Raw genomic sequence first — 27,995 nt, forward strand, 5'->3', positions numbered from 1 at the left:
TTCAAACTGAGATGAGGTTTTACAAGGCATTGAGATGGGTGGGGTATAGGTAAGCCTTCTTTCAGGAATATCCTTTGTGTATAGAAGCATATAGCTGGCTTTATTTTAGTTAATATTTAAATTTTTAAATTTAAAGCTACAGTACTTGAGGCATGTAAATGTCTTTGAATTGTTTTTTTCTCTCCCATTTTGTTCTTAGTCCTAGCTTTTTCTTTTGTCATGTGACTGATGGGATGCCAAGAACATATTTGTTTACATTGTTTTTATAGATTTATTTGGCAAACTTTTGTAGAATTGGAATAAAATTGGGAAGTATTCTAATGTTGTGAGTTGGAAAACTGCCATAATATTGTATATTATCCTTTCTTGTTTCTGTGATGCACTACTGGGTGGCCTTCATAATTGCAATAGGATATTTAAAAACAAAACTGTCTACATTTCAAGTTGGACTGACTTTGAGGGGTTTAGGAAGCTAATGCTTTTCTAAGTGATTTTAACTTATTTATGTAAAAGCTTAGATATACTGTAAATATGCACTCTAAGGGTCATTTGAATTATAAGCATTTATGTAAACATGCACAGCCGTATACATGAATGATTTTATTTTTTTTTAAATGAGCAGTTTAACTTAATGTATAGTTAGTTATACCTTCTTTCAGTTGCCTATGAGCCACAATTTCAGGTGCTTATATATTTTACATTTCAACAACCTCAAGAACGTGGCCTTTCCTTTTTTAATCATGCAGAAACGGAATAAGAAGTTGAGTGACTAAGTTCAGAATTATAGACTTAAAACTGGAGCTGAGAATTCCTGACTTAAAATTTTCAAGGTATTGAGTTAGGTGTCATATATGAGGCAAGGACTTATGGGTATGAAGGGCCTTCCAGGATGGAGGGATGCAGAGGATATGGAGTAAATGGGAAAATCAGAGAACATGTTTAGAGAATTAATAAGTATGTTTAGAGAATTAATAAGTAGCCTGATCATATAAGCTATCAAACATGTATGAAGGATAATACAAATTAAGAGAGGATATTGGAGCATTTATTGACTTTACTACCGTCACTTTACACCCTCTTGGGTAGATATTGAAATTTATATTTTTATCAAAAAGGAAACATGATAGTTATGAGTTAACTTACTAGCCCAGGCCAGTAAGTTATAGACATGGCAATTCAAAATAGGTCTCCAACTTTGCATTTAAATACTTGACTAGTGAGCTGAATTTTCATTTGTGTTGGAGGGAGTTTGGGGTTAGATAGTTGTGATTCAGATAGCAAAATTTATAGGAAGATCAGTTTGTCAGTAAGGTGAAGGATGAATTGAAAGGGAAGAGGCAAAGAGGGCCAGTCGTAATTGGTTGAATACTTTTAATTTTGTGTTTTTCTATGACGCTATATATACATATTTTATTTTTCAGAGGATGACTAACAGTAGCAGCTCCCCAAGCCTTCTAAACGACAGTGCCAAGCCATATGCAGGCCATGGTAAGATGTGGTCTCTTTTACTTATGTGTGTATTTCTGATTCTAAAAGCACTATATACTTTGTAGAGATTTTGAAAATTCTAAACAGGTGTAAGTAGAAAATAAAAATTATCTATTATCTCCTTACTCAGGTAATTGTGAAGATTTAAATTCCTCCTTTTTTCTATATATATGAATCTACATAATAATTAAGATCACATTAGACAGACTTCAGTAATGAGTGCTTCTCAATCACTATGAATTAAAATTTATTATTTATTTTCATAGTTTAACTTAACTACTTTTGTTTCTTTAAAAATAATTATTATATTCCAGGGGACTCTGTCAATACTCTGCATCATTTTTTGGGGGTATATTTTAGAAGTGAAATTATTTTAAAAAATTATGAACATTTTAAAGTCTTAGATAAAGAATTTCCAGATATTTTTATGTGTTCTATCTTAAAAAATGTTCAATGATTATTTTTAAAAATACATAACAGTTATTACTCTGTATCAGTACAGTGTTAATAATTATAAATAATCATGAGAATAAGAATTTTCATATTATATCCTGTGATAGACATTTTATGTGCATATACCAAATTGCAATCACTATTTGGAAATTACAGTCTTATGCTGTGGGGAAAAAAGCAATATTTTAATGTTAAAGAATATTAAAATATCCTAGTATTCTAAAATATTAGAAACTATTTGCATCATTTTATATTTAATATTCTCATAGAGTTTAAATGCTGTCTTTCAATGATATCAAAGTTAGTACAAAGGATGAATGATATAATCATGCCTATATTTAAATATCTTAAATGTAAAAGTTACATTTTTATGTAAAAGTTACAAAAAAAGTTACATAGAAAGTTACTAATGCTGCTTCTCTTTGCATTAGTAATTATTTAATAATGTTTGTTTTAATTCTAATCAAGGTTTAGACTAAAAATACAGATAGAAGGCAGCAGTCTGTATACTATAATCTACAATATACTTACATGTACACTGCATTATGAAAACATTAAGAATCCTTTAAATGAGGGCATTTGTTTTTTTAATAAAGCATTTCACAGATAATTTAATGATATTAAAATATGTGTGATTTACTAAAGCCCAGAAATGAAGAGAAGCTGTTTCATCAGATCTCATGCATACTTTTCCAGAAACTTCAGATTTTTAAAATGAAAAGAGAGAATTTTATTTGTAACTGCTGTTTGCAGAACAATGCAACTTTAAACCTATCTTTTGGATTTTGTTTGTATTTTGAAACATTTAATACTTCCATTATTAAAAACTTAATAATTTACCTTATCTTTTAGTAAGAGTATCAAATATCTGTTGTTAAAAATGTGGACTAGAACTGGGCTCAGTGGTGCATACTTGTTATCTCAGCAACTTAGAATGCTGAGGCAGGAATATCATAAATTGCCAGCCTGTGCAATTTAGTGAAATCCTGTCTCAAAATAAAAAATAGAAAAAAGGGCTTGGGATGTAGCTTAGTGGTAGAGTGCTTGCCTGGCATGCCCAAGGTCCTAGGTTTAGTCTCCATCACTGCTGGGAGGAGTGGGGGAATATACGGAATAGTTGGTAGAGTATATGGTTTTAAGGCCTTGATGATGTGTTTAAATCTAAGTCTAGATCAGAGTATGATTGATTCTTCCTCCACCTCTTTTTATCCTCCTCAGGATTTGGTCTCAGGAACACAAACATGCATTTACTATACGTAGACTTACTTCCTTCATTAATATACTGCCTGCCAATGAGAAGATCGAGATTTTTTTTCCTATATTTGATTTTTCTCTTGCCCTAATCAAGCAGATATATCCTAATATGTAGAACTTCTGAATAAGTATATACTAAATGTGGACTGAGTGAGATATTCATCAGTTTTTGTTTCATTCACTCAGAAAATATTTGAACATTCACTATGTGTGAGAAACTGAGTGTAATTATTGTGGAATATGATTTTTATTATTATTGACAGGTTAACATTTATTAGATTTGGGGGATTACCTGAGTTGTCTGTGTGGAAACTTATATAACTTGCCTTCCAGATGCTCTAAGTTCACCTGCTTCATCCTTGTTTAATGACTTTGGTGCCCTCAACATCTCTCAGAGGAGAAAGGTAGGTTAATTGAAATTTGGGTAAAACTAATGAAATTTATAGGTGATGATGGGATTGTTACCTACATAGTATCAGTATTTTCTTAAGAGGGGGGAGAGCTTTTATGGACTGAAATGTTTTTCTTGCTGTTTCTTTATTCTTTTTCTTTACCTCATATGTGGAATTTCATTTGATCTTTATGCAAAGTATAGAGAAAATTTGTGAGAAGGGCTGAAATTCTGCTGCTTATTTTTGCTCATTCTCCTTTATCTTATTATATTATTTTTCAGATAACATCTAATTAAAAAAAATTTGTTGTAGATGGACACAATATCTTTGTTTTATTTATTTATGTGGTGCTGAGGATTGAACCCTGTGCCTGCGCATGCAAGGCACGCACTCTACCACTGAGCCATAAACCCAGCCCAATAACATCTAACTTAATGTTATAGCTGGCTGTGGTGTAAGAATGTTAGTCATGTTTTAACTTTAGTTTTGAGTACTTGGTCTAGATTTCAATGATTCTTTCCCAGTACAAACTCATTACAAGGCAAACTTAAAATTTTCAACATTTTGTAATTGGCCCAACTATTTAAAACCTTTTCATGCTGGAAAATTTAATTGGAATTGAGGTTAATACAACATGTGCAGATTTTCATGATATTTTATAAGAACAGATTTTGTGGCAAGTTGAAATGAATAGTTTAATGCCTTTGAGTCTTAATGAGAGTCCTGTTAATACCACTAGTCATCTAGAGAAGGTAGTCTTAACCTTTTTTGGTTAGAAATAGTAGCAGCTAAAGAAGTTCAGGAGCTTGTAGATCTTTGTAGTAATTTTTAAGTTATAACATTTTGTTTTCTAAGTAATAGAAGAAAGATCCCAAATGAAAGTATTAATTTTACAAAAAGTGATTTGAACTTAAAATGCTTTAGGAAAAGATCTGCTCAGAGCATAGCATAAGATGAAGTTTGGGGAGACTGGTGGTGATGATTTCATAACATACTTATTTCCAATTTCATTGAGTTATATATTAAATGTATACATTTTATGTGTCAATTATACCTCAATAAAGTGGTTTTAAAAATTCAGGAAGACTGGATTTTTAAGGCAAAACAGATTTCATGGGGACAGGTATAATCATATTAACACCTCATGTACCTGATATTTTCCATTTTGAGACACGGATGAGAACAAGAAAGTAACTAGAAAATACTTTAAGCAGCTAGACTTGATAGATTAAAATTTGTGGGTTTAATAGTATAGATTTTTTTCCATTTTTTTCTTGTAGTAGATGCAGATGGATAGCATGCCTTTATTTTGTTTATTTTTATGTGGTGCTGAGGATTAAAACTGGTGCCTCACATGTGCTCTGCCACTGAGCTACAACTCCAACCCAATATTATAGATTTCTTAGAAGGTCTCATCAAGAATAAATTTAGTCTTGTTTTACATGGCTTTTCTCATAAGTTGAAAATGTTTAGTTTCTAAATATTCTATATGTTAGAAGTGAAAGAGTAGGATACAAGCACATCCATTGCCAATAGTGAGAGGAGAGTAGACAAAACCTGTCATTATGGAAGTAAACAATAAAATGCTCTAAGCAGATACAGCCTGAAATCAAGTTATCTGGAGCTCTTTGGGGGAAAATAGAAAAACCCTTAATTTGTCTTAGAGTTCCCCCAATGGCTTGTTTTTCATTTGAAAAATAATAATTAACTGTATAAGTAGTATTTCTGATACATGAGCAGAAGGTAAAATTAGAATGGTAAATGACAAAAGTATTCATAATATGAGAGGTTGGCTGAATATATTTTAAAGTTGAAATATATGACTTAGAGCTGCTGACATTTATTTTTGAAAAAGTAGTGAAAATCATTAGAGATTAGAAAAGGGAAGATTCATTGCCTATTTTAAAAATTTACTTTAAAGTAAATTAATAAAGGAAATGTTACTATAAATGTGTTTTCCTGTTTGGAAAGATATTAACATATATCTTAATGGAATTAGGCTAATACAGGAAGTGAGCACCTGCTGTGATTTTTGAGGTCCTGACTCGCTGTAACCTTGAGCTAACTTTCTAGGCTGTAATCTTGTTTACCCATGAGATGACAAACATGTCCTAAATAGTTTTGGTGTTTTTCATTTTTAAAATGCAGTGATTGTATAAATTTAAAACATTCATGTGTCAGTCTTTACCTAGAAATTCGTAGCTCTCGATATTTTCTTTTAAAATAGTATCCAGACTAGGGATAGTTTTTCCAATAGTGGACCGTATTGTGTGGTATCTGTGGGTAAATGTTGCTTGTGTTTTTAAATTGTTAATGGTTAAGAAGGTATAAAATCTCCTGGTGTTAGAAATATTCTTGGCAATAAGAACATTGCATTTTATATACATTGTGAATTGCAGTCATATGGAGACTACCTGTTTGTCTTTTGTTGTAGTAATTCACAAAGTTTGTTTAATGATGCAGTTTCAGAGTTTGTAAATAAAAGTTTATATAAATTTTAATTATAATTTTAGGTTTATCTAAGCAGACTATCATGATTACTCAGTGATATTTTGTAATGCTGTCAGGGAACAGGTAGTTAGCTAATACCTAGCACTTTTTCTTACATTGTCAGGTAAATTAGTTTCTAAAATCCCAGTTAGCTAATTCCCGTGCTCACTATTATGTTTGTTTTGCCTATACGGTGTGTGACATATTGGGATCAAATCAATCAAGTATCTTTACTGTAGGTAGTTTTACTTTATGATATATGAAAAATTTAAAAGAAAGGACTGGTATTTTTCCTGGTTCCCTCAAATCTAATTGCAGAGGTACTACATGAGCCTATTAGAAAATAATACATAGCAGCATATTACTTAGTGCCAATTTAAATATCTTGTGACTGCAGAGTAGCAGAGAATTTTCCAGATCCATGAGAAATTATTGAGAAAAGTTGTTTTGACTTGGGTTTTTTGAGTGTTGAGGAATATGGAGAAGCTAAGCTACCTAGGTAGAAGCTCTATGCTTCATTACAAGTAATAGTGGTAAGAGCTTTAGGAAAAAACTTAATTCTTTTCTGAGTGTCATAAATAAGTAAGTAAATGTGGCTGAGGGCTTTAGTATCTTTAGGACCTTGTTGAAGGAAAATATAGGATGTGAAAAACAGTACAAACATGTTTGTAGTCATTCATCTGGGTTGTCTTGTTAATAATAGGTTTGTGAAAAACTTTCTGAAGGGTAATGTATTGAGAACACATGTCTTAGGGCACTCATACTTGTAGTATTCAAGAGCCAGTGCTACTCTCAATCCATGATTTGTTATCTGTCTATAAGTAGGAAATAAATATTTAGAAACTTTTATAATAATACTTTGATATCCTAATATGATCATTTTTCTAGTAATTAATTTTTACAAATTATAGAACCATGATATAGAGGAAACTTTTTTTTTTTTTTTTTTTTTTTTTTTTAAAATTTTAATATTTATTTTTAATATTTGGCAGACACATCTTTGTCTGTATGTGGTGCTGAGGATCGAACCCGGGCCGCACGCATGCCAGGCGAGCGCGCTACCGCTTGAGCCACATCCCCAGCCCTGAGGAAACTTTTTTTAAAGTAATCTTTTATATCAAAGTTTGAGAAGCATTGATTTTTTTTCCTTTTATTTCCCATATTAGCATAATTTTACAGATAAAACCCATAATTTAAAAAATGTGTATAATTATTCTTGGCCAAGAATGATCATGGAAGAATTTGAATTGTAGCTTTATATTCTGTGGGAGAGGTAAGCCTTCTGAAACACTAGAGATGACTGAGTTTCATTTAAAATGAGAGTTAATACACTAGAGATGAATACATGAGGAAACTTTAGTACATGATAAAAATTAAAGCAGACCACTGGTATGAGAAGACTTGTATAAAAAGAAAGACTTGAGGGCCTCTATGAATCAGAAATGTCATCTATACAAGCAGTAAAAATATGAGTAAGAAATCTCTTTGGAACAAATGTCTTTGTTTAAAAATGTTGGGTGTTGAAATACAGATATTCATAAATGAAGTGGTTCAGGGCCACCACATATTGATGTAATTCCTAGGCAGATGAGAAGTCTTCACAGTTTTTGTCTAGCAGTCTTACTTTCTCCTTTAATATTTTTCTGGTCTAGTGATCTTATTCATCTTTTTTTATTCACCTAGTCATTTTCCTGTTCAGTCTTCCTTCCACCCCCTGGCCCACAAAAGTTCAGGTGCTTATTATTTACATTTCTTTGGTTGGCTTACATTATATGCAACCTATACTGTGCATGTGCAACATGTTTTTAATAGTTGGCTAACAGATTTTCATTTCAGTAGGTTTTTTAGGCTTTAATAACAAGTTAAATTCTTTGAGCTTAGGAGGCATAGATTTCTGAAGTATGTTCATTTCTTCCATTCTTGATTTTAAACTCTTTTAGGATGAGAAAAGTGGAACCAAAGGGGATTGGTTCATCTGCTGTGACTTACGTATGAGGTGATGTGACTGTTGGAGGTCCAGTTCTGGGTTATCTGCTTGAGAGAAAAATTTACTAGCTGCACTTACTCTGCTTTCTTCCTGTTTAAACCCAGTTTGGGTCCCCCTTTATATTGTTCTCTATTTTAAGAACATCCATTCCTCCTTTCTACCATCTCTATAAACTTACCTAGGAAAAATATTCTGATTAATTTGACATTTTGTTCTAAAAAGTCCTCCCCCCCCCCCCCGTTAGTACCAGGAATTAAACTTGGGGGTACTCAGTCCCTTGTTTGTATTTTGTTTTAGAGACAGGGTCTCACTGAGTTGCTCAGTGCCTTGCTTTTGCTGAGATTGGCTTTGAACTTGCGATCCTCCTGCCTCAGCCTCCTGAGCCACTGTGCCTGGCCCTAAAGTCTCTGAAAGATAACTTTTTATATTATCCAAACTCAAGGCAACAAGATATGGAATAATAATGAAACTGTAAAGTATTTACTAGAGTTTTTTTTTGTGAAGAAAGATAAATTTGGAGAAATTAATAGAATTATAGTATTGACAATTTGGAATGTAAATCCTTTCTTAGCCCTGCTGATTATTTGGTCTTTTAGCACATCAAACCAATTACCGATCTCAATAAGAATAAAAAAGGGAGAAAGTGAAAAAAATATTGAAAAATAACTGAAACTTAAAAGGAAATTCCAATCTAAAGCTTCATTTGTAAAACAATTATTTTATGTTCTTTATGTCTCATAAAGAATTAATATTTTACTTGCTATTTAGGCTTCCAGTCAGCTGCATCATTTTATTATGTCACTTAATCTTTTACCCATGAGTATTGTATAGGAATGTTTTTGTAGAAAATCGTGTTTGACATTCTAAGTTAACATATTCAGAGCTACTCTTTTTATTTGTGTGTGTGTGTGTTTTAGTTGTTGCTAGACCTTTATTTTATTCATTTATTTATACATGGTGCTGAGGATCAAACCCAAGTGCCTCACACGTCAGGGAAGCGCTCTACCACTGAGCTACAATCCCAGTCCTCAGAGCTACTCTTTATTGAAGTCACTAAACTTTCATTGACTTCCATTTGCCATGCTGTGGAAATGTGTAGTGTCCCAGCTTGAGCCAGATGGAGGCAGAGTATTAGAAATGTACGTATGGGTTCTGTATGAAAAGTGGTAGAGTCCTCGGAGTCCAGCTTCCCAGGCAGGAATCACACAATGGGTGCTCTTCTATCTGTAGCTTCTTCAGAGCCTCATCTTTAATCAAAGAGTAAATATTAGGAATAGTACTCAACCAGTAGATAATGAATAATGGCTGAGGTTTTTGAGTTTGGGGTCTGATGCGAGGCAGTTGGAATTTTAAATCCCTACTTTTTCCATAGATTATCTTTATGTCTTTAACTTGGCAACCTTTTGTTTTTTCATTTGCAAAGTGAGAATAGTACCTATGATGTAGATTGATTTGAGGACTAAATGTTGCTGGGCATAGAAGTGCCCAATAAATGGTAGCTTTCATTGATAGTTAAGTAATACGTGGTGTTCCTGAATCTTTCAAGCCTTGCTTTGAAATTAAAGACATCTCTTGCTACTCAATCTGGATCAGTGTACATTAAAATTGCCCAGTGGGAGTTACATAACTGCTCTGGGTTCTGTAGTTGCTCTGGGAATATTTACCTTGAGGTGTTCAAGCGTTTTCTCTCCTAACATTAATTTTTTGCTTTCCTCAGAAGCTTCTTGTTGGCTTTTCAAATGGGGTAAAAAATCCTTTGTGGGTTTTATTGTTATGTAATGGCATGTAGATAGAAACTTGATTTTATTTATATTGATGATGATTTTTTGAATCTGTTCCAGGTAATATGGTAACCTTAATTATTTCTTTCATAAAACAAACCTTTTTATTATGTCATCTAATCTCCTTTGTGAGAGTTTGTTTTCTCATTTTGGGAAATGAAATATTTGAGAAATCAAGTAATGTACCTAAATTTTGTTTCTGGTCTTGAGTTTCACAAGTAATTGACATTTGCCCTCAGTTTTGAAATGTCATGTTAACTCACATTATTTTGTATTAGATATGTATAAAAAACAAAATAGTATGTTCATTTTCATTAAAATAATCAATATAAATAAAATAATTCCCAATATGATAAGTTAGTAATTTTATATGGAAAGAGCTGTCATTGTTTTTATGTAATTAATTTAAATTCACTGTTGTGTTTATTGCTAAGGATATATGTTAATAAATTCCCCTTAACAAATGGCTGTATTCTGTCTATACTTTTTAATAGATTTAAATGTTGTTCTTGTTTATTTCTACTCTGGATCTGTTTTTTTCTCATTGGTTGGAACTTGTTTACCAATGTGATATTTCCTATAGAATAGGACTGAAGTTTGGAAGAGTTGTTTCTTTTTCTGTTTGGTAAGGGGGTCCACAGATTGACTTGCCAGGATTGTGCTGAAATAAAGATGTGCCTTGGAAAGAATAAATTTTTTTAATGAAAGAGGGTGTAACCATGTACTTTCTGTACTTTAATTGGTACTTTGTATTCAATGACCATTTGTTTTGTTGAATTAAGATTTCTTCAAATTCATGACAGAATTTGAAGGATTCAATCAACAGAATCTTGTTTTATTGGTTGCTCGATTACAAAAGCACTAGTGAGATAAATTTGTTTTAGAAAATAATTTTAAGAGATGCATCTGGCAGTATTGTGGCTGACATGTTACCATATTTAAACATTGTGAAATGTAATTTGCATGCCTTTTATACATAATATATAATACTGTTAGCTGTAGTCATCATCTAGTTTTATAGCTTTGGAGAATTTGAGTTAGTTTTTTTTACATAATAATAGAAGTTTGGAAAACCACGGTCCATTTACCACTTGAACAGAGGAACTAGTAGTTTATTCTGAGATTAGCTAGTTGGCTTCTTTATACTTCACTCTGGTCATTGCATTTACAAAGTGTAATAGTTGGTATTAAAAGCTTGGACTTATTGGTGGTTCATCCTTATTTTCCTAGGAAAGAGGTGTGGAGAATGAATTAATAAAGATAAGTTTAGTATTCTCTTCCAGAAACATGCTCAAATTTGAAGTAGACTTAGCCAGTTCTGTTTTATTTCCCAAATTTGTTCTTGCATTTCGAAAACAGGGAGGGAAAACCTTTTAATTTTATTTCTTTGAATGAAATCTCTAGCTGATATTTCTCTTGAATCTGTCCATGCAGTTAGATTCAAGTACATTGATTCAGGTATAGTTAGGATAATATTGAGAGTGTAATGTATTGAGGAATACTGTAACATGTGCAGTAGATTTCTTTGAATTGGAGACAGGATGCCACAGTTAAGAGTAGAAGCTTTGGGCTGGGTACGATGGTTCAAGCCTGTAATTCTAGCTGCTCAGGAGGCTAAGGCAGGAGGATTGCAAGTTCAAAGACAGCCTAAGCAACTCAGTGAGACCTTTTCTCAAAATAAAATATAAAAAGGTTTAGGATGTGGCTTAGTGGTTAAGCTCCTCTGGGTTCAATCCCGGTACACACACCCACACCCACACACACACACACACACAAAATATATATAAGCTTTGGAACCTTGTATAGGTGTATAGGCAAATTATTTTAACCTCTACCAAGATTTACTCTTCCTGTCAGTAAAGTTGATAATAATGATAGGCACTATCTCACAGGGGTATGCACATTAAATACATTAAGGGGTGTAAAGTGCTTGGTATAGTGCCATGTGCTTATCAAATAGTAGGCATTACATCTTCTATTGCTTATAATTCTGCAATTTAAAAACCATGTTTATCTGTTTCTGAATGTATACAAGATTACTTTTCATTAACTGCCATCTTAATTTAAATAAACTATAGTAAAGAACATTTTTTGAAAATATTCTGCTTCATTTCAAGATTGAACCTAAGCATACATGAATTAAATCAAAGGGGAAAACTTTTTTAAATAGACCAGTAGGTATATTAGTATGATTGTTTTTGGTAAAGAACTGAAATAAAAACTTCAAGCATTGTTATAGGTGATAGTTTATTGTAAAAGTAACTTTTATGACTTAAAAAAAGAAACAACAAATTTTCACTGTGTTTTTAGTAAGTTTAGCATAGCATTGTATTTTGTCCTGTCTTATATTCTGGTTTCACTCAAAGGCAAAAGGGAAGTTGCAGTTTGATTAAAAATTTGTTTTGGCCTTGCTTAGAAAGAATATTTCACCTTTATTTTTTGGCAGCATAAAAATCCTTTTTAGCATTATGGTTTTAAGAACAGAAATAATGACTGTTTTATAGGTTCTTAAATCTACATAGATTATATTAATCTTCCCTAACTCTGACTCAACAGTTAAAAAAATGTAAATGTGTTTATGCAGGTAAATAATGTTCTACTATATTTGATATAATTTAGATGAATTTTTATTTAGCAGTTCCCCTGATTTTTGTATGATTTGTGTATTGGTTCACAACTTTAAAGATCTTTTAATTTACATTTATTTAACAATGACAGTCTATTTTTCTATAACCTATTTTCTTTTTTTAGTGCTGGGAATTGAACCCAGGAGTGCTTTACTATTTTTATTTTATTTTTAAATTTTGAGAAAAGGTCTCAGTAAGTTGTGTAGGGCCTTGCTGAGTTACTCAGGATGACATTGAATTTGTAATCCTCCTCAGCCTCCTGAATTGCTGGGATAACAGGCATGCACCACTATATCCGGCTTCTGTAACCTATTTTCTGTAGACCTACTTGCTCATCCTACTATTGTCTTTATTTAAACAAGGAAAACATAAAGAATTGAATATATTTTCATGAAAAGACCACAGTTAATGAATGGAGGGACAAAATACAGCATATCCTTTAAGCTGACTTGTTTATTTTTAAAAATTTTATCTCTTTATTTTTGTGGTACTAGGGATTTAAATATCAGGGGTGTTTGACTAATGAACTACATTCCTAACCCTTTTTAATTTTTGATTTTTCAGATAGGGTCTCACTAAGTTGCCCAAGTTGGCCTCAAACTTGGGATCTTCATGCCTCAGCCTCCCAACTAGCTTTAATTATAGATATGTGCCACTGGGTCTGTCCTGTTTTTAATTTTTAAAAAATTTTAAGCCTTCTAGTAATGAGAAAATTTGCTAGATTTTTAGATTTGGATTTATTTTTCTAAATTAAGTGTAGGAAGCTTTAAAATTCATGTTTGGTGAATAATTTAGGTATAGATAGAACCCTGTGTTAATGATTATGGAAATTATTTAATTAAAAAATTCAAATGTTTTAGATCAGTTTGGGATCTATTTTTCCCCTGGTGAGTTTAGATTAGCTACTTATCATTAATTGAATTGTAATCTTATGTTGAAATCTCATAATTATAAAGATGCTAAAATATCAGGACATTAATTAACTAAGGGAACACTATTTGGAATTAGAAGACATTGTGAAATAAATGCAGGCTTACTTGGGGATTAAACATATATTAAATCCTATGCCAAAGGTTTCTAATGAGAGGACTTCATAGGAGTAACTGGAGGTAGGTGGTTGTTGTTTCTACAAAAGATACTGAGTTTTTATTTTTTGGGAGGGAGTAAGAATGAATTTGTATATTCATTAAGTGTTGTCTGAAGAAAGACATTTTATATGCATTATTTTTCATTTTTGTGAAGATAGTTCAAAATTTTTTATATTTTATTAATCAAATATCATTAAATCATTCATTGTTTCAGAGTATAAAATAGTGAAGGAGTTCTGATTTTGATGTTTAGAATGGGTTTTTACAATTCAGGAGATTGGGAAACTTATTGTCCGGTTCTTATAATTTTGCTTAATTTATTAATGATTGAATTATTATGTGTAATGATGTGATTGAAAATGTGAGGCATTTTGGAGATGTGCTATTTTGTAGTTTTCAAGAGTTTTGCTTTGAAAATTGGTTTGTTACTTGACAGTTTTAACTTCATTTTCTATGAAAGCATGAGGGGCTTTTATAGATTGTTCTTTAGCTAGACTGAACTTTTTTGGGAAAAGAATAGATCTTACTGATTATTTGTACTTCTAAGAAGAATAGAGCTTGTACTGATATTAAGTGAATGAAAAAAAAATATGTGTGTGCATCTAGGCCTTAGAACTAAAATAGTCCTAAAATTAGCTTTTACTGTTCTTTTCTATGATATAGTGAATGTAAAGACTTACCTTGCTTTTTAGGAATGAGAATAGACCTCTTAGTCCTGACCATTGGAATTGTCTTATGAGAATTGAGAAAACGTCTTTGAAAAGCCAGGACTTTGGGTGCTATGAGTATTGGTCCTGAAGGATCTTAGTGTTTAGGTCAAGCTGCAAAGGAGCAAGGAGTAGGTTGTTGAACTTTTAAACACTATCCCTTTAAATTTTTGAGTGTTCACCCAATTTCCATTTGTACCACTAGTTACTTATCCAGGTCTTCCCCCCTCCCCCTTAGATTCTTGAGAACTTTATAGCTCAAAGTGTGGTCACTAGGTAGTTCTTGCAATGTGGGGAGCTTTTCGAAATTCAGAGTCTTAGGTCTCATTCTAGGTCTACTGAGTCAGAATCTTTGATGATGATGATGATAGTGGTGATGGTGGTGGTGGTGATACAATCTTGAGGATGGAACCCAGGGCCTAGTTCTACTACTGAACTATACTCCCCAGGCCCAGAATCTTTATTTTAACAAGATCCCCATACGATTCATATGTTCATTGTAATTTGAGAGGTGCTACTCTAGAATACATTGTTCAACTTTTTCTTATTCTTTAAAACTTTTGTTCAAGATTGAAGGCATTTTTAAAAAATAAATTCCCAATTAAAAAAGATTGAAACTATATTCATCTGCTCTATTACTGGTTCATTTAGATTTTTGTAAAGAAAGATGAAAACTATTTTGTAGTTAATCTTGAGACTTTAAACACATATGTGGAGAGGAAGAAGAAGGAAAAAAGTTATAGGCTACATATGGATACTTTAGCATAGGAAAAGAGGATTGATTGACTTGCTAGGAGGTGGATCAGAAAAGCTGGTTATCGATGGAACATGACATTTTAAAATCCTTCCACTTCATTATAATTAGCAAGTTGGGACTGGCCAGGCTAGATCAACAAGGAAATCGATCCCCTTCTTGTTTTTGATCATTGCATTCTCAATGTTGGTCTAAGTAAGGATTTTGGAAGTTAACTGAAATAAAAGAGGGGTTGTTGCTTTGATTTGCTTTGCAGGAAAACTTTAGTAAATAACTGTGTTGTATAAAAAATTGTCTGCCCTTTTATTTCCTCATCTTCCATTTGATTTTCCTGTTTCCTTTAGCCCCTACTTTCAGCTAATCACCATTAGTTTTCTTTTTAACCTACCAAATCTTTCCACAATCATACCTTAGCTCTCCATTTCCTTTGTAATTGCCTGGAGTTGACATCCTTCTCCCAAACCAGTGATTCTGAGGGGAATTTGTGGTTCTCTACCAGCAAAGGACATTTAGCAGTATGTTGAGACATTTTTGGTTATAACAACTGGTTCCATGGTACTACTGGTATCTAGTGGGGAGGACAGGGACAGCCTCCTACAACAAAGAATTATCTAAAGCCTGTAGGGTTGAGGTTGATAAACCCTAACCAAACTATTATCAAAGTCCACAATTTGTCTGCCTGTTCCAGTTTTACCAACACTAATTCCTCTTCCAAACTGCCATACAGAATTCCTTTCTAAAACACATACAATTTTGTTAATTTTTATTTATATGCTTTATTGAGTTTCCCTTTACCTGTGAAGGATGTGAAAACTCCTTGGCACAAGATGGAAAACAGTAAATGTTTGACTACTGTTTTCAAGCCTCATATTTGGCTCCCAAGCTTGACCCTCTTTTGGTGGTCTGAATATTATAGTGCCTTTATGCCTCTCATCATACATTTTCCCCAGTCCACAGTACAAATTTCTCTTTGGATTTTCTTTTCTCCTGTCTTTATTTTAAAGAGACCACTAGCTCCCATTCCTAGGGACTTAGTATTGGACTAACATCAAGGATATCAGGGTCTCTTTCTTTATTTTTTTTTTTAAGGGAGGGAGGGAGGGAGGGAGAGAGAGAGAGAGAGAGAGAGAATATTATTTATTTTTTAGTTTTTGGCAGACACAGCATCTTTGTTTGTATGTGGTGCTGAGGATCGAACCCGGGCCGCACGCATGCCAGGCGAGTGCGCTACCGCTTGAGCCACATCCCCAGCCCTTCGTATTTATTTTTTCTTAAAAAAAAAAAAATATCTGCTCAGGCATTCTTCTTTCTTGTGAACAGTCTTTTGCCTGTGCTCTGGTACCTTGATTGTGCATTATTTTATCATTCGAGTTGTACTTTGTTTGCATGTCTGTGTTACTGTTTAGATTCTGTCCTCTCTTTGAGGAAAAGGCTGTGTGTGTGTGTGTGTGTGTGTGTGTGTGTGAGAGAGAGAGAGAGAGAGAGAGATTCCAAGTAATTAATAGTTCTTAGTTGTTTAATTGAAAAATACATTTTGTCTTCAAAAGATAAATAAGTGCTTGGATGATTTGGAGATTAGTACACAGATGAAGTATTACTATGACTTGTGCGTATACTTTTCTTTTTGTATGTAATCCTTTTGCCTCACCATCAATGCTGTTATTCTTGCCATCTTTTTAAAATGTCATTTTGTATTGTTTATTATAATGGTATTTAAATGGTATGACTATCTTAGATCTTTTCATTTAGTATTTAGTTAATCTCTGGTCACTTATTGAAAAAACTTATCGTTTATAATGGTACATGTTTGAACACCTCTTCTCCTTAAGTGGAAAGGCCTTAGGATAGTTATAGGTTTGGGCAAGTGATGGAGGGAGAATAATAATGAATTCTTCTTTGGAAAAATAAGAAATATAATTATATAATGAGAACTGTTGGGGAGATAGGATGATACATTTCACGTATTTAAAACCTATGTGTGTCTTTAATGCACTACTGTATAGAAAATAAATTACATTGACGGTAAAAACTGAGTCAAAAAGTGAGTGTGAATTTATGAAGAATCTGAATTAGAGTGGGCTGTTTAAAAGCTGTAATTTTCTTGTATTCAGATATATGATTGGAATTTAGGTACTCCCTGTATAAGTCCTGTTTGGCAGGTTGTGATTTTTCTGTAATGCGTGGTAGAGGAATTTCTAAAATATCAATTTTACATAGCAGATGCGTAATTGTTTTTCTTACTGTATATCAAAGTTTTATAATTATTTATTTGAACACAGAAACATTTACTTTAATCTTATACTCTTTGCAGTGATTTATGCTACTAGAAATAACTTGCTTTTAAAGTGTTTCACTTTAAATATGGTTCTGTAGCATGAACCACAAAGGGTACGTATTTATTTTCACCCACAGTTCTTTCTAGACAGAGAGTTGACTGGATTGGTCCAAGGCTGCATAAATGTAGAACTAGTTTAGTCTCATAAAACTCTATCCCCCATTGTAATTATTGAGTAGGTAGATAATCTAGTTGCTTTCTTAATATATTTAATTATTTTTATCCTTAAGTCAAAGACAATTTAGTTGAGGCTCACGCATGAAGAGGAGAATTAATTTTCATAGAATAATTTTCATAGACATTATTTGCAAGGCTTTTAAAATTTAGAAATCAAATAATCAGATATTTTCTTCAAATTGGTTTTCTTTATAACTAATTGTTTTTTAAAACTTTGTCTGGCTGTGGCATCTTATTTTGAAAACTTTATTTGTTTAAGCAGTCTTATTTTACCTTATGGTAGAAAGATAAGTAAACATTGATTCTCTTATGTTTTAAAATAGATGCCTTCTCTAGCATGTACTAGTGTATTCCCTGAAGAGTGGAGATATCTCTATTTATATCTATGAATACCTTTTAAGATACAGTTTAATGCAGATTTTATATGAAAAGTTGAAGATGGTAGAAATTATTATCTCATAATTTTCAGGTGTAAAACCCCTGATAAACACTACTAAGATAGTTCAATAACTTTATTGTGTTCATTATTTATGATTTTTCTTGGGCAGATAATTTATTTTAGTAAGTTTGTTTGAATTACTGAAATTTAAAAGAGCAATGAAATTTGTGTTATTGTTTATTGGGCTTTTTTTGGTTTGAAATTATTTGAGTACCTTAGGTTGAATGCTCACTGAAGACAGTGACTGTCCTTGTACTCTGGCTTATTATGCATAGAATTAAAATAATTCTTAAAAAGCCATTCCTTAGGAATCAGGTGTTTCCTTTAACTGGGTAGTTCAGTTTTCAGTAGAAAATAAGTTAGCAGGATGAGTTTCTGAAAAAGATGTAGTTCTGAGAATTTTTTTTATCTATATTTCATGCCCTTGAAGCTATTTCTTCATATTACAATGAGAATAGGTAAGTTCCAGTGGAAAAAAAATTCGCAAAGCATTTACTTTGCTGATAACTTAAATTCTACTAGTTAAATAGTCTTATAAAATCAGATTATATTTCTCCAAAAATCTGTTGTTTTAAATAATATTGTTCAAGCTCTTAGTACTGAGAGCTATTATAGAGGTATGGGGTGGGAGTGTGGGATGGTGGGTGGTGATAAGGACTTTGGGAGGGAATATTTTAGGAATTTTACATGTTTCCTGTCCCATCATTCCTGTGTGTTAGTCATATTAGTTTAGATTAGTGTGGGGATGTTAGGAGTGGCCTGGTTTCTTTCCTTCTTTTTCCTAGCCAAGAAAGTATCGCCTGGGGATGCTGGAGGAGAGGCTAGTACCGATGGGATCAAAGGCACGAAAAGCAAAGAACCCTATTGGCTGCCTTGCTGACAGGTGTAAATCAGGAGTACCCATCAATATGGTTTGGTGGAACAGAGTCACAGAAAACAATTTACAGGTAAAAATAATTTTTATTAGATGTTTTTTGAAATTGAATATTTTGGCTGCTTTCTGTGTGGGGGGTGGTGGGTATGAAAGGATTGGATGGCTTAGCTGGTATGCTCTGTTAATTTTTAAAAATTTTTAGCAAGGTTAGTGGCCCATAATGATTTTTGTTTAGTTTTTTGAACTTGCTCTGCTTATAGTATATCTTGCTATTCTTTTATTGAATTTATTTTTGCCCTTTTTGGTTTTGTTAACATCTGAGTTCAAATGTTTCTCCCTGTGGTTCTGGGGATCAAACACTTGTGTTCTACCATAGAGCTATGCCTCCAGTATAAGTTCAGTTATTTTTTAGTATACAGAGTTTCATTTGTTTGGAATCGAAACAGTAGGAAATTCCATATATTGCCTTTTTGTACATTTTTAATAGGAAATAAAAATGGTATGTAAACAGATTTGTCAACCAACTTAAGTAGTATATTGTCATAGGGTTATTACAGATACATTTCAGCATTGACTCTATCTTTACTTATATATTGAAAATAAAAGCAAAGTTTTATAACTCAAGGACTAAGCTTCTATGTGAGATTTTGAATTACATACAGAATGATTTTATATTCCATTTTAACTTGAGTTTTATTTATTATATTTCATTTTTAAAAAATGTTAATTGTATACTGTGGCTAGTAATCTTAATCAGAATTTCAGCTTAGCCAAAGGTAACATATTTATCCTCCCAAACTTTGAGTGAATTTCTATCTCCTGCATGTACGTATCATACACAGAAAGATATAACAAAGTTAACTTGTTTTATTTCTATCATCAAATTCATATTAAAAAAAAGTTCAACAATATTTTGTTTTAGTTTAGTATTAACATAGTAGCAATATCTGTATTGCTTTGGAACAGGAATAAAGAAATTATTCCAGAAATATTACAAAATGTATTTTTCCCCCGCACTGAAATTTTGGAAGTATTTTTCTAAAAAGATAATGTGGAGGAAGCCCAGGGAATTCTACATTATATTATTTCTACTTAAAATTTCATTAGAGTTTTGGCTCTTGATTATTTTTAGTAACATAGTTTTAAATGAATTTTTTCTTATCTTTGAGATCACTAGGTCAGAGATTCAATATGAATTATTACAATTATTTTTCAGTTTTAGAAAGGAAGTCTGAAAAGAAATTGGGCCCCAACTACCTAAGAGCCAATATAGGTTCAACTGGAACAGCTTGTAGGTTGTGGTGGTGGAACACTGACCAATACAAAGACGTTGTCACTCAACTTCCTACAATTTCTCCCATCCCAGTGGAGGTTTAGAGGTTTAGTATAGCTTGAAAAGCCATTAGTTTGGTGTAAGAATATACACTTAAGTTATGTTTTATGTTTAATTAAAACAGCTGCTAAAAGATTTACATTAAATAATGTGAAATATTGAATTGGGGTCATCTGAATCTAGTATGTATTTCAAATACTACAGTTACATTTTTGCTCCAAATGGTTCTTTTGCTTTAAAGTAAGAAGTGGGCTGGGAATGTGACTCAGTGGTAGAGTACTTACCTATTGAGCATGAGACCCTGGGATTGGGTTCAATCCCCAGCTGCAGGGGTTGAGTATGGGGCGTAAGGAATGCTATGTATGCCTCAAGTTTAAAGCTTTGTAAGCTCTAAAATGCCTGACATTATGAGCCACATGTTGAAGTATTCAAAACTACCCAGCTAGTCTCCATTACTGTCTTTGAGAATTCTTAAAATGGGAACCTGGAATAGTTCAGTGAGAAGCTGATTTAGCACAAAGAGTATGTCAGTGTGCTATGTGTGTGCATGTCTTTTTATGTAGACATTGAAGTTCCTATCTGTTTGTTGTAGAACAAAAATAATTTATATAAGTGAATTCCATACCCTGTTTTTGGCTTTGTTTATGTTGTAACTGTTTTATATTTTTGACACATAAAGTTTAAAGGATTGTACAGCCAGATGTATTAGTCTTTTCCATTTTATTTGTTTCCTTTCTTTTAAAACTTAGGGTCTCTCAATTGTAAAGGCAGAGGAATGTTTACATTTTATTTTAGTAATTATAAGTGTTTCTTAACGGGTTTAGCCGAGCACTGTGCTAATCTCTTTGTATATATTTTCTTGGTCTTTCTTATAGCCTGTGGCATAGATATTATTAAATGAAAAAATGTCTTCAGAGAAGCTAAGTTATATTAAGTTTAAACAGTCAGTAGAAGAGCAGAAATTTGAACCAAAGTTTTTCAAGTTCAAAAATCTCTTTATTTCTATATGATGAAACTTTAGTTGTGCTAGGACATACTTGGTTCATCTGACTGGGTAATTGAGCTTTTGTTTAACAATTTATTTTGAGAATAAGAATGCCTACATAGTTTCCTAGACATGAGTTGTAATTTAGGCATTCCTTTGCAGCACTTGAACGGCTAGTCCTTTTTCTTTATGATTCATCTTATATTCAGTGACCTTTGCCCTTTTAAAAAAATCTTTAAATGTCATTTACATTGATTTCTTAATCTTGATCTAATACATTGGCCTTTTTCCACTTCTGAAAATCAACCAACCAATAAAAAAATTAATAATAAAATCTCTGAGTTTGAACCCAGTGATTCACAGTCATTCATATTGCATTTATTCTCTTCATTTCTGGAATTCTTTAAAGAGGCCCATGATTCCCAACTTTTATTATTCAATAACTATCTTTTTAGCCAAGAATCTGCCAACATGACATTTATAACATAGTGGTTTTTGTTTTCATTTTCAAATATATATGTTCAGAATTGCTAATTAGAGAATCAAAGAAACATTTTCTTTAATCTTTTGTAGGTGTGCAGAAGGTAAATTTATTTTCATATGGCTGTCTGAAATACTAATAAAACTATCTAGTCTCTATTCCTAGATATATGAAGTCCCCAAGTGGGGACTCATGAAGTGGCTTCTGTTGTTTTCTCTCATTTCTTTAGTACCCATGTATACTTTAAATGTCTTCAGTTTGATGTCAGTTATGCTAAGTGAAGTAAGTCAATCCCCAGAAAGAATGTTTTCTCTGATATATGGATGCTGATCCACAATGGGGATGGGGGGGGGAGGCTGGGAGAAATTGAGGAACTTTAGATAGGGCAAAGTGGAGGGAGGCATGGGGGTATGAAAGATCGTGGAATGAGAGGGACGTCATTACCTTAAGTACATGTATGAAGACACGAATGATGTGACTTTACTTTGTATATAACCAGAAACATGAAAAATTGTGCTCTATATGTGTAGAATGAATGAATGAATGAATGAATAAATAGAAAAATAGATAAATAAAAAGTTTGCTGGAGGTCTTAGTTGTCAAATGTAGCAGTTTTATCTGGTACTGATGGCTGCCTTTGTATTTTTTTTTAAACTCTTTCCTCTTTGTACTCTTAACTTTGTTTCATTTCTGGCTCTTTCTGCACTCCTTTTCTTGGTTCACTTTTTCTTCTGCGTTGTTGATCCCTAAAATTTTTTTGGTTAAGAATTGTCTTCTGAGATTGAAATCCAGATTTTTCATGCCTTCTGATATCTCTGCAGGTAGACCTGTATCCCACTATCACAGCAGATCTGAGATGTCTAAAACTCAGTTTATTTTTCTGTTCTCCAAATCCACTGATTTAAAAAAATTTTTTTCCTATATCCCTGCTTCCGTTAATAGCATTGTCGTCTTACTTGTCACTGAAGCTAAATATCTGGGCTTCTTCCTTGATACCTCCTACATTTTACCACTTCTTATGAGAGGGAAACTATTGGGTTTTACCTATTCATTAATAAAGACAATTAGACAATATACACATGCTATCATATTAAGTTTTTACAACAATAATGGCATATTATTTTCATTGGACATATATGGAAATTGTGTTTAGAAAGGCCTGTTGGCCAAGATCTATTTAATTCTAAATCCTGAGATTTTTCTACCAAATTTTTATCAAATCTTTTTGGGAACTGTCCTTTCCTACCTTTCTGGGGCTGTCTCTCCCTGTCTGTGAACATACTCATTTTAATCATTTGGGGCCTTTCATATTGCATAAGATAAATATACTGTCAGTTGTTACTTTGCTAGGTTTGCATCATTGTTAACAGAGACTGAAAAAAAAATTCCCTTCTTTTTCCTCCAGGAGATGGCTAAAATGCTACCTTTCCTGTGAATACTTATTCAAACATCTGGGAGGAAACACAAACACACTAGTACATACATACACATGTGTGTATATAATTTGTTCTGTAGTGTATCTTACATATTGTACATTATGTATTTTATAGTACTGTTTCCACAGTACTTGATGTTTAACAGTTATTGTTTTGTGTTAATTTGTTTTTTTACTGGGTTATAAATATTTGAGAATAAATTTGTGTTTGTTATTCCTGTATTTTGTTTATTTCCTTTTTAAAAAATATTTTTTAGTAGTAGATGGTCAATCGTATCTTTTATTTATTTATTTTTATGTGGTTCTGAGGATAGAACCCAGCATCTCACATCTGAGAGGCAAGTGCTCTACCACTGAGCCACAACCCCAGCCCAATTTTGTTTATTTCTAAATGCCACTTTAATTTTATTGAATAATGTGTAATTTTAAAGTAATTTATTTCTAAGATTTTTAATAACAATTTAAAAAAAATGAATCATAGGTTTTATGGGGTTTATAGCCACCATGTTACCACTGCTTATTAGTTTTAGTATCACATAAAACACAATATGGTGATTTCTTTTGAAAGATAGAGATCTTCACACTTTTTTAAAATTTAAACTTTAGCATTAGTTTAAGTATTATTGATATTTGTTAATCTTCTGAACCTGGTAGTACTCTTAATTAGTTTTCAACCAAACTGAAGATCACCTGAGATTCATATTAGCAACACTATTTCACCTTGGGGCAAATTCATTTTGAATTTTCCTTTTCTACTTAGCATGATTACATGTTACTTTGCCTGACTAATCTGTATGTGAATTCAAGTTCTTTCATTTGTTCTTTGATCGCACAGTTCAAATGTCATTGCTTAGGGCTGAAACATTTTATCACCTAAGCTAGAATTGTGAGAATCTGCATTTCCTAGCATGTAATAGATACTAAACAAATGTTTGTTCTCCCAGTTTTACCTTATTTTATCACTAGCTCTTAAAATTGGTCTTCATTATATTACTTATTTAGAGTGCAGTCTGTGGTTATATTCACATGTGTATGGTATGGTATGTTTAAAATGAGTTAGTGACATTTGTTCCTACATTTTAGTACTAACTCAGATGTTTTAAAAAATTAGTGTGAAAGTTCCTTATTATGTATTTATTTATTTTTAGTTGTAGATGGGTATAATACCTTTATTTATTTTTGTATGGTGCTGAGGATCAAATCCAGTGCCTCAGTTGCTAGGCAAACACTATACCATTGAGCTACAACTTCAGCTCATTATTATTATTTTGAAGGGATAACAATGTGTTTCTTCATTTAAGAATGAGGTACCAACATGTGTGAAAGGATTGAGGAAATGTATAGTTTTGCAAGTTTGTCATGCTGATTAAGATTTGCTGAAAAATAGTGATATGTTAAATAAAATTATGTTCGTTTCAGACTTTTTAAAATAGTGGATTTGTGAATCACAAGTATTACTGTTGTTTTAGCTTACACAGCAAAATGATATAAGTGAATGAGAACTGTTGGACTGTGATATGTTATCTATCTGACATCATCATCTACTTGTCAGTATCTCTTTTGATGCTATTTTTATCCTCCTTGTAGTCTAATTAAATGACATTTCTTAGGAGAAGTGTTTAGGACAAAAGCTCACATTAAAAACCTCTTGGCCTACAAAATCTCTTGAGAATTCTAGTTGCTTTCTGACTGATGCTTTAAAGATCTCAGGAAGGTTTTATAAACTCACTGGATAAATAAACTTTACTCTTTCATTACTGCTATTTCAGGTGGTTTTTAGTTTTTTGGTCTTTGGGAAAATTTAGGCTGTCATAAACGTGAACCTTTGAGTTCTTTGAGATTTTGAAAGAATATAGAACTACAGAGGTAGCTGTAATAGCCTTACTATAAATCTACGACTGTCTGCCCCTTACCCCACCTTAGACCCCTTCTCTTCTCTCTAGCTGCTATTCTAAACCTTTCACATTCTTCTCAAATCTATTTAACTTCTTTTCACTTTTGAGTAAAGACTTTGTGTTCTTCAGAGTGGGATAAAAGGGACTATTGAGAATGAATTGGCTCATGTATCATTTGTAATGTTTTCTGTAATGTTTTCATTCTTATCCTTTCTTCCTGTTTTTCTTCCTGTCTCCTTTACTACCTGTCTTTATTGCTCCTGGCAATTCATTCTTCCACTTAACTCTTCAATTCTTTAGATAGTCCCTCCCTCTATTGATTTTCCTTGTTCTGGCTTATAAACATGCCACAAGTTTCTCCTGTTATTTAGTAAACCCTGGAACAAAGAATGCCACATGATCAGTAGGACATGTAAGTGAAGGTGCAATATAATTTGGGGCATGATTCCTACTTTTTGTAGCTACCTTTTTATCTTTTCTTCACTTCTTAGTTCCCATTATTTTTCCATCTTGAGTATTCTGTTGAAACTATTTTTGATAAGATGACCTAACTGATAAAATTAATGGCATTCTTTTTTGCCCTTTCTCTCCTGCAGTTGACAATGTGGACTATTACTCTTCTTGAAACTTCTGTTCTCTTAGATTGTTCTTTATTAGTTCCCCTTCCTCCCCACCCCCACCCTGCCCTCAGCCCCTCCTGGTCCTCAACTCCTCCTGGTCCTCAACTATCCCAGGTTATGTCATTGTCTCTCTTTTCTGCTCCTCAGATACCCTTTGGTCATCTCCCACCTCTCCATTACTTCAGCTATTTCCTATTCATATTTGACTCCTAGATATTTTTTTGCCTTCCAGCCCTTTGCATTGACTCTTAAGTATTATGTTTCTAGCTTATTTTGAATATCTTTATCTGTATGGCATAGGTCTTGAAATTTAACATGTCAAAAATTAAAAACTGTACATTTGTACATACACCTGTACATACTCACGTATTTAGAACTGTTTGTCCACTATTTAGTTTGGTTATTCGTATCACTCAATGTCCAGTCTGTGCTTTCTTTCTGACATTCTTTGTCCTCTAAGAATTATTGCTTGTGCTACTTAGAAATTATCTTCATTCTTTTTTTTTCAAATTACAGAAAGAATGCTGTTTTATTTGAGGTCCTATTATTTATTTGTATCTTAACTTAATCTTCAATTAATGTGATATGCAACTCAAAATGTTTCAGTCATTTCTGAGTTCCCCCTTTTTTTAATATATATTTTTTTATTGGTTGCTCAAAACATTACAATGATCTTGACAAATCATATTTCATACATTTGATTCAAGTGGGTTATGAATTCTTATTTTACCACGTGTACAGATTGCTGGATCACATTGGTTATACATCCACGTTTATACATACTGCCATACTAGTGTCTTGTGTTCTGCTGCCTTTCCAATCCCCTTCTTCCCCTCCCATCTTCTCTCTCTACCCCATCTGCTGTAATTCATTTCTCTCTCTTTTTTTTTCCCTTCCCCCTTACATCCTCTTATATGTAATTGTGTATAACAATGAGGGTCTCCTTCCATTTCCATGTAATTTCCCTTCTCTCTCACTTTCCCCCCCACCTCTTGTCCCTGCTTAATGGTACTCTTCTTCTCATGCTCTTCCTCTCTGCTCTGTATTGAGTCGCCCTTCTTATATCAAAGAAGACATTTGGCATTTGATTTTTAGGGATTGGCTAACCTCACTTAGCATAATCTTCTCTAATGCCATCCATTTCCCTGCAAATGCCATGATTTTGTTATTTTTTAGTGCTGAGTATCTTCATTCTTAATAAGTTATAATTTATCTATCCCCCATCCCTTTTCTTCTTATGTGTATTGTTACCATTATTATTTCTTGTCTGGATTCCTGCTTCTGGTCTTAATTCTCAAAATGGTGCCTTATTTTCTGATCTTGCTTTTTATCTTTGTCATTTTTTTATTATTGGAAAAGATTATATATATATTTTTAAATCGTATGTGATTTATTTTATAACAATATTGGTAAAATATACTCAGAGGTGAAAATAAACATTTAATGATAAATGTACATGTCCATTTTTATTAAGGAATAGTGAAATACATCTATTTTTGTAATATACTTTTGTTCATGAAAGCATCATAAATATTATTATCAAATATTATTGTAGCTGCACAAAAATTAAAAATCCAAATTGTACATATCTTAGTAAATAAATGGCTTTTAGTGACTGAAATTTCTGAGTCTGTTATTGTGAAACACAAATACTCAGTAAAATATGCTCTGAAGAAAACCTCAATTTGAAAATGTAAAAACATAGAAAGGAGTATTTAGAGTTGTTTTACCATGAAATTAAATTAAAATACTCTTTCATATGTATTTCTTAAGGTTAAAAACTTCAGAGTATTTGTTCTGGTATCAAAAGATTATATTTTTTAAGAAAGCATTCAAGATGCTCCTGAATTTGCTCTTGCTTACTGCTGTGGATTTACTGAACTACTTGCAGTACCTCCCAAGTTCCATGAGAAGTACCATGTTCTTCTTCATGCTTCTGCCTTTGAACATTTTTTTCCAACATTTGTTTTGCTTGATATACCCTTTTCTCTGTCTTGATTTAGCAAACAAAATTTTAGGATTTAATTCAAGCATATGGTCTTAGTATACAGATTTGACTGACAGCATTAAGCATTTGCTCCCTTTTTCCTCCCACTTACCTTATTGTTCTAATTAGTTATTTATATATCTCACCATGAAGGCCAACATTATGTAGCACAATGTGGACTTTTTTCTTTTTTCCTTTTTTTTTTGATACATGGATGTTCTATGGGATTGTGCAGTTGAGTTCAGAATACATTTGTATGTGTGAAATGCTAGCTTGTGAAATAGTGTAACATAGTACTGGTTTGATAGGTCTTTCTCGTAGTATCTAGCACAGTGAATTTTAGGTATTATTAAAATAATAGAATGAGTGAACCTTAATTAGTGTTTATTATCTAGTGAGTATTTGGCCTAATG

At 32.5% G+C, this 27,995-nt stretch overlaps 1 protein-coding gene across 9 annotated transcripts in view; it reads left to right on the forward strand.

Moving 5' to 3' along the window:
- Pan3 (poly(A) specific ribonuclease subunit PAN3) overlaps nucleotides 1-27,995 on the forward strand; it is a 140,079-nt gene that overhangs the window by 27,297 nt on the left and 84,787 nt on the right. For 6 of the 9 annotated variants that reach the window (XR_006853886.2, XM_058582509.1, XM_046454301.2 and 3 more), the window contains exons 3-5: nucleotides 1,422-1,488; nucleotides 3,529-3,599; nucleotides 18,758-18,919. Coding sequence is in view for 8 of the 9 variants with exons in the window: in XM_058582509.1 (XP_058438492.1) it covers nucleotides 1,422-1,488; nucleotides 3,529-3,599; nucleotides 18,758-18,919 (300 nt within the window). In the remaining variant the exon portion in view is untranslated. The remainder of the gene's footprint in view (nucleotides 1-1,421; nucleotides 1,489-3,528; nucleotides 3,600-18,757; nucleotides 18,920-27,995) is intronic. The other 3 variants (XM_058582507.1, XM_058582506.1, XM_058582508.1) reach the window with 2 other exon arrangements.

The sequence above is a fragment of the Marmota monax genome, unplaced genomic scaffold (genome assembly GCF_021218885.2).
Source record: "Marmota monax isolate L192 unplaced genomic scaffold, Marmota_monax_Labrador192_F-V1.1 WCK01_AAM20220418_F8-fsc00011, whole genome shotgun sequence".
NCBI lineage: Eukaryota > Metazoa > Chordata > Mammalia > Rodentia > Sciuridae > Marmota > Marmota monax.